At 45.3% G+C, this 14,709-nt stretch overlaps 1 protein-coding gene across 4 annotated transcripts in view; it reads right to left on the minus strand.

Annotated features, from left to right (window-relative positions):
* The window catches only part of ZDHHC24 (zinc finger DHHC-type containing 24), a 60,667-nt gene that overhangs the window by 12,198 nt on the left and 33,760 nt on the right, over positions 1–14,709 (minus strand). For all 4 annotated transcript variants that reach the window (XM_066582548.1, XM_066582550.1, XM_066582547.1 and 1 more), the window contains exon 3: positions 9,015–9,292. In XM_066582548.1, the coding sequence (XP_066438645.1) occupies positions 9,015–9,292 (278 nt within the window). The remainder of the gene's footprint in view (positions 1–9,014; positions 9,293–14,709) is intronic.

Consider the following 14,709-nt stretch of genomic DNA (forward strand, 5'->3'; position numbering starts at 1 on the left):
ACTCTCCCTGCCTAACCACCACTTCTGTCCCTGTATAATTACTGCAGGGCGCAATGCTCTGCACGGCCGATATACAAAAAAAAAAAAAAATGTGCACCACTGCAAAAGGCAGCCTCCAGAGTACTGCACACTGTTAGATGTGGCCCTAAGAAGGACCGTCGGGGTTCTTGAAGCCTACACTAACTCCTAACGCTCTCCCTACAGCAGCTCCGGCACCAGCACTGTCCCTCAGCTATCTCACAAGGCATCTGTGGCGAGCCGCGGGAGGGGCCGACTTCTATACTCGGGTGACATCTGCTCTCCCCAGCCACTCACAGCAGGGGGGTGGTATAGGGCTGGAACATCACAGGGGGAAGTTGTAATGCCTTCCCTGTTTTCAATTGGCCAGAAAAGCGCGCTAACGTCTCAGACAGGAAACTGAAAGTAACCCGAACATCGCGTGGTACTCGTTAAGAGTAACGAGCATCCCGAACACGCTAATATTCGCCCGAGCATCAAGCTCGGACGAGTACGTTCGCTCATCTCTAGTATCAGGGTACCATAAGGCTCTATCCTAGGCCCAGTGTTGTTCAACATTTTTATAGATGATCTGGAGGAGGTAATTGATGGGAAACTGATCAAATTTGACAGTGACAAGGCTAGAACGGATAGCTAACACAAGGGAAGAGATGGAAAGTATTCAAAAAGATCTAGAAAAGCTTGAACGGTGGGTGGCGACTAACAGAATGGTATTTAACAAGGAGAAATGCAAAGTCCTACATGTGGGCAAGAAAAATGAAAAAAGCACATACAAAAGGGGAGGAATTGGACTAAGCACATGTGAAAAAGACTAGGGTATACTAATAGATCATAGACTGAACATGAGTCAGCAATGTGATGCAGCAGCCAAAAAGGCAAACACAATTCTGGAATGTATTAAGAGAAGCATAGAGTCTAGATCATGTGAGGTCATTATCCCCCTCTACTCTTCCTTAGTCAGTCCTCATCTGGAATACTGTGTCTGGTTCTGGGCACCCCACTTTAAAAAAGACATAGACAAACTAGAGCACGCTCAGAGAAGATTTACCAAGATGGTGAGTGGTCTGCAAATCTATGAGGAACTGTTAAAGGGGAATGTTTAGCTTGCAAAAAAGAAGGCTGAGAGGAGACTTAATAGCAGTCTTCAAATATATGAAGGGCTTTCACAATGCAGAGGGCTCAGCCCTATTCTCATTTGCACATGGAAAGACTAGAAGCAATGGGATGAAACTGAAAGGGAGGAGACACAAATTAGATATTAGAAAAAACTTTCTGACAGTGAGGGTGATTAATGAGTGGAACAGGTTACCATGGGAGGTGGCGAGTTCTCCTTCAATGGAAGTGTTCAAACAAAGGCTGGACAAATATCTGTTTGAGATGATTTAGTAAATCCTGCACTGAACAGGGGGTTGGACCTGAAGACTCGGGAGGTTCCTTAAAGGGGTTCTGTCATTAAAAACAAAAAATTTTATACTTACCTATTGCTCCCCAGGCAGCCTGCTTACCTCTTCTTCTTATCCCAAATCTTCTCCTGGAGCCGCTTGTCAATTCGGTCACGTGACCTCCAGCACCCGATTTTCTTCCATCCGGTCAAAAAGCGTACACTGCCTACCTTCCGCTTCCTTCAGGTCAATGTACGCATACGTCACTAGTGACGTGTGCGTACATTGTCTTGTGAGGAAGCGCGGAATGAAGGTAGCCGCGCGAGACAACGGCACGACTGCGCACGCGCGAGACAGCGGCACACGACTGCGCATGCGCGAGTCTGCGGCGCGCTCGCCTGGGAGCACTTTACACGTGCACACTCTCTGCCAATAGAAATGTATCCCTGACACTGTTGTCAGGCAGAATACATTTCTATTAGCCAATGGAAATGCAAGCTTCTGCTGCCTCTCGGCCAATAGAAATGTATCCCTGACACTGTTGTCAGGCAGAATATATTTCTATTAGCCAATGGAAATGCAAGCTTCTGCATATAAGCATATATATATTTTATTTATATAAATATATATATATAAATAAAAGTATATATATAAAAAAGCATATATGTGTGTGCATATATAAATATATGCATATATATATATGTGTGTGTGTGCATATATGTGTATATATATATATGTATATATATGTATATATGCATATATATATATGCATATGCATATATATATATATGCATATGCATATATATATATATATGCACACACATATATGCTTTTATATATATATATATATATATATATATATATATAAAAATAAAAGAATATATATAAAAAGCATATATGCATATATATATATATATATATATATATATATATATATATATATATATATATGCATATATATGCTATCTGTATCTGTCTACCCGTCTGTGTCTATCCGTCTGTATTTATCCGTCTATCCGTCTGTATTTATCCGTCTACATTTATCTCTCTATGCATCTGTATTTATCCATCTATCCGTCTGTAATTATCCGTCTGCCCGTCTATCCATCCGCGTCTATTCATCTATATGTTTATGTGTATATACACACATATATCTATCTAGCTTTATTTGTCTGTGTGTGTGTATATGGCGGTTTCAGGCGAATGTAATTTTCCTCCCTTATGCGGCCATGATTGTCACGGCCGTATATTGGGACAAAACTAAGCCTATGATTACTGTGGTTTCTCTCTCGTTAATACTTGACCGAGAAAATATAGGACCTCCCCTATGAATACTATGTGCGTGAAAGATCAGGCGGCCGCCGTATTCCCACCATTTATTTTTTTTCTTACAGTTGCTCCTACAGCGGTGTGTGTGTGTTTGTTTGTTTGTTTGTTTGTTTGTATGTATGTATGTATGTATGTATGTATGTATGTATGTGTATATATATGATACACACATACGCACATCACAAGGCATTGTTCTTACAAGGCGCACTGCACTGGCAGACACACTCGCATATTTGCCATGCGAGATATTGGTTTGAGTTTCTCGTGCTGATATAGTGCTCACTTGTGTAAAATCAGCCACAGAGAATGAATTTAACATCACCAAAGACATAAAGCTATACATTGCCCTCTATTGTCAGCATGCTGTTATCCTGACCCCCAAGTGTCAATGCATAATGCATCCCAAGTGGCAGCGTGCCCACCCATATCACATCTTGTATCCAAGCTAGAGGCGATACAACAGGGTCCTAGAACGTCCATGCCCGTCCGTTTCGCATTTTGAATCCAAGCTAGAGGTAGTACAACAGGGTACTAGAATCTCCATGTCCACCCGTATCACATCTTGTATCCAAGCTAGAGGTGGTACAACGGGATACTAGAGCCTTCATGCCTGCCTGTATCACATCTTGTATCCAAGCTAGAGGTGGTACAACGGGATACTAGAGCCTCCATGCCTGCCTGTATCACATCTTGTATCGAAGCTAGAGTTGGTACAACGGGATACTAGAGCCACCATGCCCGCCTGTATCGCATCTTGTATCCAAGCTAGAGGTAGTAAACAGGGTACTAGAGTATCCATGCCCGCCCATATCACATCTTGTATCCAAGCTAGAGGTGGCCCAACAGGGTACTAGAGCCTCCATGCTCCCCGTATCACATCTTGTATCTAAGCTACAGGTGGTACAACAGGGTACTAGAGACTCCATGCCTCCCCATATCACATCTTGTATTCAAGCTAGAGGTGGCCCAACAGGGTACTAGAGCCTCCATGCTCCCCGTATCACATCTTGTATCTAAGCTACAGGTGGTACAACAGGGTACTAGAGACTCCATGCCTCCCCATATCACATCTTGTATTCAAGCTAGAGGCGGTACAACAGGGTACTAGAGCCTCCATGCCCCCCGTATCACATCTTGTATCTAAGCTACAGGTGGTACAACAGGGTACTAGAGCCTCCATGCCCCCCGTATCACATCTTGTATCTAAGCTACAGGTGGTACAACAGGGTACTAGAGCCTGCATGCCCGCCTATATCACATCTTGTATCCAAGCTAGAGGTGGTACAACAGGGTACTAGAGCCTGCATGCCCCCTGTATCACATCTTGTATCCAAGCTAGAGGCGGTACAACAGGACATACATATATACATACAATAAGACCAGCTTTATACAGATGTAAGTGCAGTTGCGCACACTTTTGTGCACTTTTTTGTCTCTCTGAGGGCAGCCGCACATGGGTGTAAGCGTGGAACGTACATGTCCTATGCAGTGTGTAGATATATTACTATACATATTATATGTGTGTGTGTGTGTATGTATGTGTATATATATATATATATATATATACACACACACATACATACATATATCTATACACACACATCTTGATACATATACGCATAGATAAATGTATATATACATACACTCATACAATACATTGCATGGGGAATATTCCTGTTTTTACCATGTGGAGTGACTACTGTGAGTGATTTTTATGAGTGACTGCTTTGAGTGACTACAGTGAGTGGCTACTGTGAGATTGCAGGGAAGATCTGGAGGCCCTTGGGAAACTCTGGGTGTTCAGAGACCCAGGGAGAAACACTAGCAGATTTTGGTAGACTGCAGGCAGGACTATTCACTGCACTGGATGGGCGGAAGTAGCTTTGTGAGGGAGGAAGTGGTCAGCACAGCAAGGGGTGCTGGGAGATGACCTCCTAGCAGGAGGGGCTGAAGATGTAAACAGAGCATGGAGGTGAAAAATGGAGCCTAGGTAAGTACAACTACTGAAAAAAACGTTTTATATGTGTTATTTACCACAGGTTGTGCCAGCGGGGCAGATTTACTGGAGAAAAAAAATACAGATTGTAATGACAGAACCCCTTTAAACTCTACCATTCTATGATTCTATGAGGAAGTTAATCATTAGGAGTCATAAAATAATGTGATGTGTAAAATAGCATGTGATGGGAAGATAAGGCACTTTGTAGTAGGGGTGTCACGTGCAAATGATAACGTTTGGTTAAGGGAGTGAAGTTCTGCATTCTGAACACACTCTTGCACCTACGGTGCACTACGTGACAATGTTTGTGTCATACTTTGGACCTTGAAGAGTCTAGAGAAGTGTTGAGATGTATAGACTCAAACGAAGTTCAAGTGCCTGCAGTTCCAAAATTTCTGGTTAATATTTTGTAACGTTTAAAGTGACCTCATGCTCTCCTATGAGCACAAGCAAAACCATTCTTATGTTTAGTAAAGTTTATTGTGTTAAAAGAAAAAAAAAAAAAGACCCTTGCCTATGCCACTGTTCGTCAGCTGCTGTGACTCTGGTACCTACCTGTGATGTATTTCATTATGGAATTGGACAAGACAATCTAGCCTTCATTCCCCACATGTATCAATGAGCTTAAGGCTGCCTGTCCACGGGCGTTGCGAAATCCCGTGGCGAATCACCGCCATGGGAGCTGGCACCCGGGAGCAGGAGCCGGCAGATGAATGTCTGCAGTGAGCCTATCTCACACCTGCGAATTGCTGCGATTTGCCCTCCGTGAGCGGAGAATTGCTATGAGTCTCCGCTCGTGGACAGGGGGGCTGCACTCTCCATAGCAACGCTATGGAGAGTGTTCACTGCATTCCCTGCAGCCGGATTATCGCCGTGGGGAACGCAATGAAAATTCGCCCGTGGACTGGAGCCCTTAAGAGTCCATTACTCTGCCATATGGCCTTTTGTTTAGAATACTTTTGGTAGGTACTAACAACTGCATACCAGGAACACCCCACAAGACCTGCCAATCTGGAGGAACAACTCTAAAAAAATAAATGGAAACTATAAAGTTTTTTCATATTTCTTAACATCTATTATACGGAAAGGGACAAGATCATTTTACATCAAAATAGCTCATCAATAGTTGATTGTGGCAGGGTCTGGCATTCGGGGTCCCCACTAATCAGCCGTTCGCCAGGGCCTAGAAACAGAACTACACTGCAGCAACTGGGTTGGTAATGCAGCCTCAGCTCCCAGTGAACTCAATGGAAAACCCCTTTAATTCCTTATAAATAAATACAGTAAAAAGCTCTAGATTCTATTAGACCGTTATTAAAAGGACCTGCTAGGTAATCGATTTAGTAAAAAAAAAAAAAAAAAAAGACTATGAATCTCATACATGAAAGTTAAAATGAGTCAGCCTTTAAAACAGATTCCTTTGATGAAGAGCTTCTGTAAGATCCTTTTACAGATAGAGAAAATATAGCACCCACTGATGATCATCTGGACCTTCTGTTCAGATGCTGTTAGAGATCACCTGCAATAGGCAGAGCATATATGTGCAGAACTTCTCCTATTACTACAAATATGCTATGGATGCATCCACATTGTCTTCTTCAGGAAATAACTATAGGTGATGCAAAGGTAGACCCATATGCTCTTCTGCTATTAAATTAAAGAGGTTGTGAGGTTGTAAAATTGTAAACCACTTAGGACCTCTTTCAGGATAGGCCACCAATAGATCAGCGGAATCAGCATTTGTGTACAGAACGGTTTTCTGCAACAAGCACATGGCTCCGTTCTTAATTTAATAGCTATGCTTGGTATTGCAGGCCAAGTATCCAGTAAAATGAATGATAACTTGTCCTGCAATACCAAGCCTGGCCCCTTCACTAAGAACGGGGTTGTTAGCTTCCTGCAGAAATACGCTCAATGCACAAGCACAAAGGCTAGTGAACAGCTGATTGGCACGGGTCCCTGGCAACAGGCCTCTACCCATCTACCATTAATGACCTATCTTAAGAATAGGCCATCAAGTTTACAACTGTTACAATGGCATTATGTTAGGTGTGTGTTTTTACATATTCATATAGTATTGTTATAGATTCTGCATTGGGACCTAGAAGTAAGTTACGCCTCTGGCCTGCCCTAAAATTGAGAGGAATCTTTGTTATTTGTACCAGGCCCAGCCTTTATCAGTGATCTATGGGCAATTCTTCTTTGCATTAGTTTTCATATGAGACCCAGATTTACTAAAATGTGCCAGGTTTTTGACCACATAGCACTCGAACACTGTCTTAGATGATTTGCACCACATTTATTATGTACTGTATATTAGCCACTTTCAGGCATTTTTTGCCATGGCCAAAAAAGGGGCATGGCGTTGTGGGAAAGGGGTAGGCTTCACAGGAAAAAGGCATAAGTGCACTATTTGGTCCAAAAGTTGCACCAATATTTTGGTGGGAAAAGTGCAGTAGACAAAGCTAACTAATGGGTAGTATAAACTTAGACTAAACAGATTTATCATCCAGCACTGTGCTAAACCTGGCACATTTAAAGGCGTTTTCCCACTTCTAGCTGTTTTGCTTCAGGAATTGGATACACTGGGCATTGTCCATTGGCCCGGTTTGGTACTGCATTCACATCAATGGGACTCGGCCTGCAATATCAACGAAGACAACTGTGCAATGTACAGAGCTGTCTGCTTCCTGTAGAAAAACAGATAGACAATCTCTTTAACCCCTTAAGGACATGGCTCTTTTTCTTCCCTATTTTTAGTTTGTCCTCCTTTATCTATCTACGTAGCTATATAAGGGCTTGTTTTTTGAGGAACATGTTGTATTTTTCAATGTTACTATTTAATGTACAATATAATGAACTGAAAAACATAAAAAAAAATCTAAGTGGAGTAAAATGTAAAAAATAGAGATGAGCGAGGGTACTCGGTAAGGACAGATACTCGAGCAAGTATCATACTTACCGAGTACCTGCCTGCTCACCTGCAAAGATTCGGGTGCCAGCGGGGGTGAGCGCTGTGTTGCGGGAGCGAAAGCCAGAGAGCGCGGGCCATCTTCACCTCGCTCTCCCCGCCCCCGAATCTTTGCGGGCGAGCAGGCAGGTACTCGGTAAGGATGATACTCGCTCGAGTATCAGCCCTTACCGAGTACACTCACTCATCTCTCATAAAAAAAAGAGACGAAATTACACCATCTTTCGGTGCACCTTTTTTCTACGGTGCACAAGCTGCAACAAAAATGACATAACTTTATTCTATGGGTCAGTACGATACCAAACTTATATGGTTTTTCTTTTTGCTGCACTACTTTTATTTTTTTCAAAAATTTAATTTTTTAAAATAATTTTCTGCAGCCATCTTCCGAGCGCAATAACATTTTTATTTTTCCATCAATATAGTTGTACGAGGGCTCATTTTTTGCAGCACATCCTGTAATTTGTGTTGGTACCATTTTGGAATATATATGACTTTGATCGTGTTTCTGGCGTTCTTTATTTTTTTTTCTGACAACGTTAATCTTGTGGGGTAAATAATGCATTATTTTGATATATCTGACTTTTTTGGACACAGAGATACCAAATATGTATTTTTGTTTTATTATTTAGACTCTTTTATTATAAATATTGCAAAGGGTTTTTTGTTAACTTTTTATTGTTTTTTTAATAATTAGTAAACTTAATTGTTCTTATTTTTAGTTTTTTTAGTTCTAGTGGGGAGATCAACATACGATGCTTTGATTGCTCCTGCAGTATGATGTAATGCCATAGCATTATATCATACTGCGATCGGGCAGGCAGTCTATCAAGCCACCCCACAGGCATGGCTTGATGGGCATTTTGCCAAGACAGCTCAGGGGCCTTTCAGAAGGCCCCTGGCTGCCATGACATCTGCACGGCTCCCTATGATCTAATTGCGGGGGGCTATACGGGACCCCTGAACATTGTTTAGGGGATTTAATTGCAAGCAGTCTTTGTAAGCAGTCTTCATTGACAAGTCTCAGAATCTATACATCTAAAATATGGTTTTTTTCGGCCTTACATACTATGAAAATATATGTCCATTTATTTCAGCCTATTAATCCCAAATGTTGATCCAGAGGAAGGCAAAAAAATCTCAATATGTATTATTTTTATACATCTTTATTATTTATTTTTTTAAGTGGCTGGTGGATGAAGTAACCCTTGATTAGTATTTAAACTATTAAAAGAAGCACTTTCTGTTGTAACTTTAATACATGATTTTATAGCTTTAGTATTTATTGCAGATGGAAATGAATAAAGACGTTTACCTGTAAGGAACATCATCCAAGGCATAAGAAGTAGGAAGAAGCTGTGAAGGCTGAAGCCCTGATGTAGCAAATCCATGAAAATTTCAGCATTGAGAATTGTGGCAAGAAGCAGCGCCAGCAATGCATTCAGTAATGCACAAAAAAAGTAGCGATAGTTTGAGTAGCCGACACACTTTCCAAGTAGGGTGCAATGGTGGTCACGTCGAAGTACACACACATTACAGTTATAGCAGTGGTGACATCTCGGAGGAATGTGGGTCTGGCAGCTATAGCAATACCTAAAAAAATACGGAAAACATAAATCACAAAAAAGGACCCAAGACTGAAAGTGGGGAATCACTGAAGTATGTAAAAACATGAATACATGATTCCTACACAGATATAATCTGACTTTTCAGTCTCTCTTTATTAACTCCTTGAGGACATGGCTCTTTTTTATTCCATTTTCGCTTTTTCCTCCCACCTTTAAAAAAATCATAACTCTTTTATTTATCCATTGATGTAGATGTCTGAGGGCTTGATTTTTGTGGGACGAGTAGTATTTTTCAATGGTACTATTTAATGTACCACATGATATACGGAAATCTTCTAAAAATAATTCTAAGTGGAGTGAAATGGAAAAAAAAACAAACTGAAATTTCGCCATCTTTGAGTACGTCTTGTTTCTACAGCGTACACACTGCAACTAAAATGATATAACCTCTATTCTATAAGTCAGTACGAATACAACGATACCAAATTTAGGTTTTTTTTGCAGTACCACTTATATTTTTTTTCAAAGACGTTATTTTTTTTTTTATTTTCTGCCGCCCTCTTTTGAGCACAGCCCTTCACAGTTGGGACTAAAACTTCCAATTTTATTAGAAAAAGCTTAAAAACACATAACGTGGGGGCACATACAAAAAACAAAATAGTCCCTGTGCAGAAAATGCATAGGTGATAATGCATGAATTAGCACTTTTAAAGCGAACCCTCTGAACTCAGCCCCGTCCTACCATCCAGGCTGGAGGCTATGCTTCTCTGACTATATCTTAGTTTAGCTACTTGATCCATTGGGATATCTCTATCAGATAGTAATGCATTAGTGAATTCATCTATACTAGAGAGTAGTGCTCGGCAGTTCAGAATAGTGCTATTTCATTTAGGCATGTACTGTAGATCAGAGGGTTAGCTTTAAAAGTGCTAATTAATGCATTATCACTAGAGATGAGCGAGCACCAAAATGCTCGGGTGCTCGTTACTCGGGACGAAAATTTTGCGATGCTCGAGGGTTCGTTTCGAGTAACGAACCCCATTGAAGTCAATGGGCGACCCGAGCATTTTTGTATATCGCCGATGCTCGCTAAGGTTTCCATTTGTGAAAATCTGGGCAATTCAAGAAAGTGATGGGAACGACACAGCAACGGATAGGGCAGGCGAGGGGCTACATGTTGGGCTGCATCTCAAGTTCCCAGGCCCCACTATTAAGCCACAATAGCGGCAAGAGTGGGCCCCCCCCTCCCAACAATTTTTACTTCTGAAAAGCCCTCATTAGCAATGCATACCTTAGCTAAGCACCACACTACCTCCAACAAAGCACAATCACTGCCTGCATGACACTCCCCTGCCACTTCTCCTGGGTTACATGCTGCCCAACCCCCCCCCCCCCCCCACACACGACCCAGTGTCCACAGCGCACACCAAATTGTCCCTGCGCAGCCTTCAGCTGCCCACATGCCACACGCTGGCCTCATGCCACACCACCCTCATGTCTATTTATAAGTGCGTCTGCCATGAGGAGAAACCGCAGGCACACACTGCAGAGGGTTGGCACGGCTAGGCATCGAACCTCTTTAAAAGGGGCGGGGCGATAGCCCACAATGCTGTGCAGAAGCAATGATAAATATAATCCTGTGCCACAGCCATCAGGAGCTGCACACGTGGGCATAGCAATGGGGAACCTATGTGCCACACACTAGTCATTCTGTCAAGGTGTCTGCATGCCCCAGTCAGACCGCGGTTTTTTATAAATAGTCACAGGCAGGTACAACTTCGCAATGGGAATTCCGTGTGCACCCACAGCATGGGTGGCTCCCTGGAACCCACCGGCTGTACATAAATGTATCCCATTGCAGTGCCCTGGACAGCAGAGCCAACGTCAGATAAAATGCAGGTGGGCTTCGGCCCACACTGCATGCCCCAACCTGACCGGGCTTTTTAATTCATAGAGACAGGCAGGTACAACTCCCTATTGTGAAGTCCCTGTGGACCGACAGCATGGGTGGGTGCCAGGAAGCCACCGGCGGCACATAAATATATCCCATAGTATTGCCCATCACAGCTGAGGTAATGTCATGTTTAGTGCAGGTGGGCTTCGGCCCACACTGCATGCCCCAGTCAGACTGGGGTACTTTAGTTCTTTAGAAGTGGACATAGTTACAACTCCGTGTGGACCGACAGCATGGGTGGCTCCCTGGAACCCACCGGCGGTACATAAATATATCCCATAGCATTGCCCATCACAGCTGAGGTAATGTCATGTTTAATGCAGGTGGGCTTCGGCCCACACTGCATGCCCCAGTCAGACCGGGGTTCTTTAGAAGTGGACACATGTAGTTACAACTCCGTGTGGACCGACAGCATGGGTGAGTGCCAGGAAGCCACCGGCGGTACATAAATAAATCCCATTGCAGTGCCCATCACAGCTGAGGTAATGTCATGTTTAATGCAGGTGGGCTTCGGCCCACACTGCATGCCCCAGTCAGACTGGGGTTCTTTAGAAGTGGACACATGTAGTTACAACTCCGTGTGGACCGACAGCATGGGTGGCTCCCTGGAACCCACCGGCGGTACATAAATATATCCCATTGCAGTGCCCAGCACAGCTGATGTAACGTCAGCTGTAATGCAGGTGGGCAAAAAATTAATTGGATTACACTGTAGGCGAGGGCCCCAAAAAATTGGTGTACCAACAGTACTAATGTACCTCAGAAAAATTGCCCATGCCCAACCAAGAGGGCAGGTGAAACCCATTAAATCGCTTTGGTTAATGTGGCTTAATTGGTAACTAGGCCTGGAGGCAGCCCAGTTAAAATAAAAATTGGTTCAGGTGCAAGTTTCAACGCTTTAATGAGCATTGAAACGTATAAAAATTGTTTAGAAAAATTATATGACTGAGCCTTGTGGGCCTAAGAAAAATTGCCCGTTCGGCGTGATTACGTGAGGTTTCAGGAGGAGGAGCAGGAGGAGGAGGAAGAATATTATACACAGATTGATGAAGCAAAAAGGTCCCCGTTTTTGATGGTGATAGAGAACGATGCTTCCATCCGCGGGTGCAGCCTACGTATTGCTTAGGTATCGCTGCTGTCCGCTGGTGGAGAAGAGAAGTCTGGGGAAATCCAGGCTTTGTTCACCTTGATGAGTGTAAGCCTATCGGCACTGTCGGTTGACAGGCGCGTACGCTTATCCATGATGATTCCCCCAGCTGCACTAAACACCCTCTCTGACAAGACGCTAGCCGCAGGACAAGCAAGCACCTCCAGGGCATACAGCGCGAGTTCAGGCCACGTGTCCAGCTCAGACACCCAGTAGTTGTAGGGGGCAGAGGCGTCACGGAGGACGGTCGTGCGATCGGCTACGTACTCCCTCAGCATCCTTTTACAGTGCTCCTGCCGACTCAGCCTTGACTGGGGAGCGGTGACACAGTCTTGCTGGGGAGCCAGAAAGCTGTCAAAGGCCTTAGAGAGTGTTCCTCTGCCTGTGCTGTACATGCTGCCTGATCTCCGCGCCTCCCCTGCTACCTGGCCCTCGGAACTGCGCCTTCTGCCACTAGCGCTGTCGGATGGGAATTTTACCATCAACTTGTCCGCCAGGGTCCTGTGGTATAGCATCACTCTCGAACCCCTTTCCTCTTCGGGTATCAGAGTGGAAAAGTTCTCCTTATACCGTGGGTCGAGCAATGTGTACACCCAGTAATCCGTAGTGGCCAGAATGCATGTAACGCGAGGGTCACGAGAAAGGCATCCTAACATGAAGTCAGCCATGTATGCCAGAGTACCTGTACGCAACACATGGCTGTCCTCACTAGGAAGATCACTTTCAGGATCCTCCTCCTCCTCCTCCTCAGGCCATACACGCTGAAAGGATGACAGGCAAGCAGCATGGGTACCGTCAGCAGTGGGCCAAGCTGTCTCTTCCCCCTCCTCCTCATGCTCCTCCTCCTCCTCCTCAACGTGCTGAGATATAAACAGGAGGGCGCTCTGACTATCCAGCGACATACTGTCTTCCCCCGGCTCTGTTTCCGAGCGCAAAGCGTCTGCCTTTATGCTTTGCAGGGAACTTCTCAAGAGGCATAGCAGAGGAATGGTGACGCTAATGATTGCAGCATCGCCGCTCACCATCTGGGTAGACTCCTCAAAGTTTCCAAGGACCTGGCAGATGTCTGCCAACCAGGCCCACTCTTCTGTAAAGAATTGAGGAGGCTGACTCCCACTGCGCTGCCCATGTTCGAGTTGGCATTCCATTATAGCTCTACGCTGCTCATAGAGCCTGGCCAACATGTGGAGCGTAGAGTTCCACCGTGTGGGCACGTCGCACAGCAGTCGGTGCACTGGCAGATGAAACCGATGTTGCAGGGTGCGCAGGGTGGCAGCGTCCGTGTGGGACTTGCGGAAATGTGCGCAGAGCCGGCGCACCTTTCCGCGTAGGTCTGACAAGCGTGGGTAGCTTTTCAGAAAGCGCTGAACCACCAAATTAAAGACGTGGGCAAGGCATGGCATGTGCGTGGGGCTGCCGAGCTGCAGATCCGCCACCAGCTTACGGCCGTTGTCACACACGACCATGCCCGGTTGGAGGCTCAGCGGCGCAAGCCAGCGGTCGGTCTGCTCTGTCAGACCCTGCAGCAGTTCGTGGGCCGTGTGCCTCTTATCTACTAAGCTGAGTAGTTTCAGCACGGCCTGCTGACGCTTGCCCACCGCTGTGCTGCCACGCCGCGTGACACCGACTGCTGCCGACGTGCTGCTGACACATCTTGATTGCGAGACAGAGGTTGCGGAGGAGGAGGAGGGTGGTTTAGTGGAGGAAGCATACACCGCCGCAGATACCACCACCGAGCTGGGGCCCGCAATTCTGGGGGTGGGTAGGACGTGAGCGGTCCCAGGCTCTGACTCGGTCCCAGCCTCCACTAAATTCACCCAATCTGCCGTCAGGGAGATATAGTGGCCCTGCCCGCCTGTGCTTGTCCACGTGTCCGTTGTTAAGTGGACCTTGGCAGTAACAGCGTTGGTGAGGGCGCGTACAATGTTGCGGGAGACGTGGTCGTGCAGGGCTGGGACGGCACATCGGGAAAAGTAGTGGCAACTGGAAACCGAGTAGCGCGGGGCCGCGGCCGCCATCATACTTTTGAAAGCCTCCGTTTCCACAACCCTATACGGCAGCATCTCCAGGCTGATAAATTTGGCTATGTGCACGTTTAACGCTTGAGCGTGCAGGTGCGTGGCGGCGTACTTGCGCTCCAACACTTGCGCTAGCGACGGCTGGACGGTGCGCTGACAGACATTGCTGGATGGGGCCGAGGACAGCGGAGGTGAGGGTGTGGGTGCAGGCCAGGAGACGGTAGTGCCTGTGTCCTGAGAGGGGGGTTGGATCTCAGTGGCAGGTTGAGGCACAGGGGGAGAGGCAGCGGTGCAAACCGGAGGTGGTGAACGGCCTTCGTCCC

This window comes from Eleutherodactylus coqui, chromosome 11 (assembly GCF_035609145.1).
Source record: "Eleutherodactylus coqui strain aEleCoq1 chromosome 11, aEleCoq1.hap1, whole genome shotgun sequence".
Taxonomy (NCBI): Eukaryota; Metazoa; Chordata; class Amphibia; order Anura; family Eleutherodactylidae; genus Eleutherodactylus; species Eleutherodactylus coqui.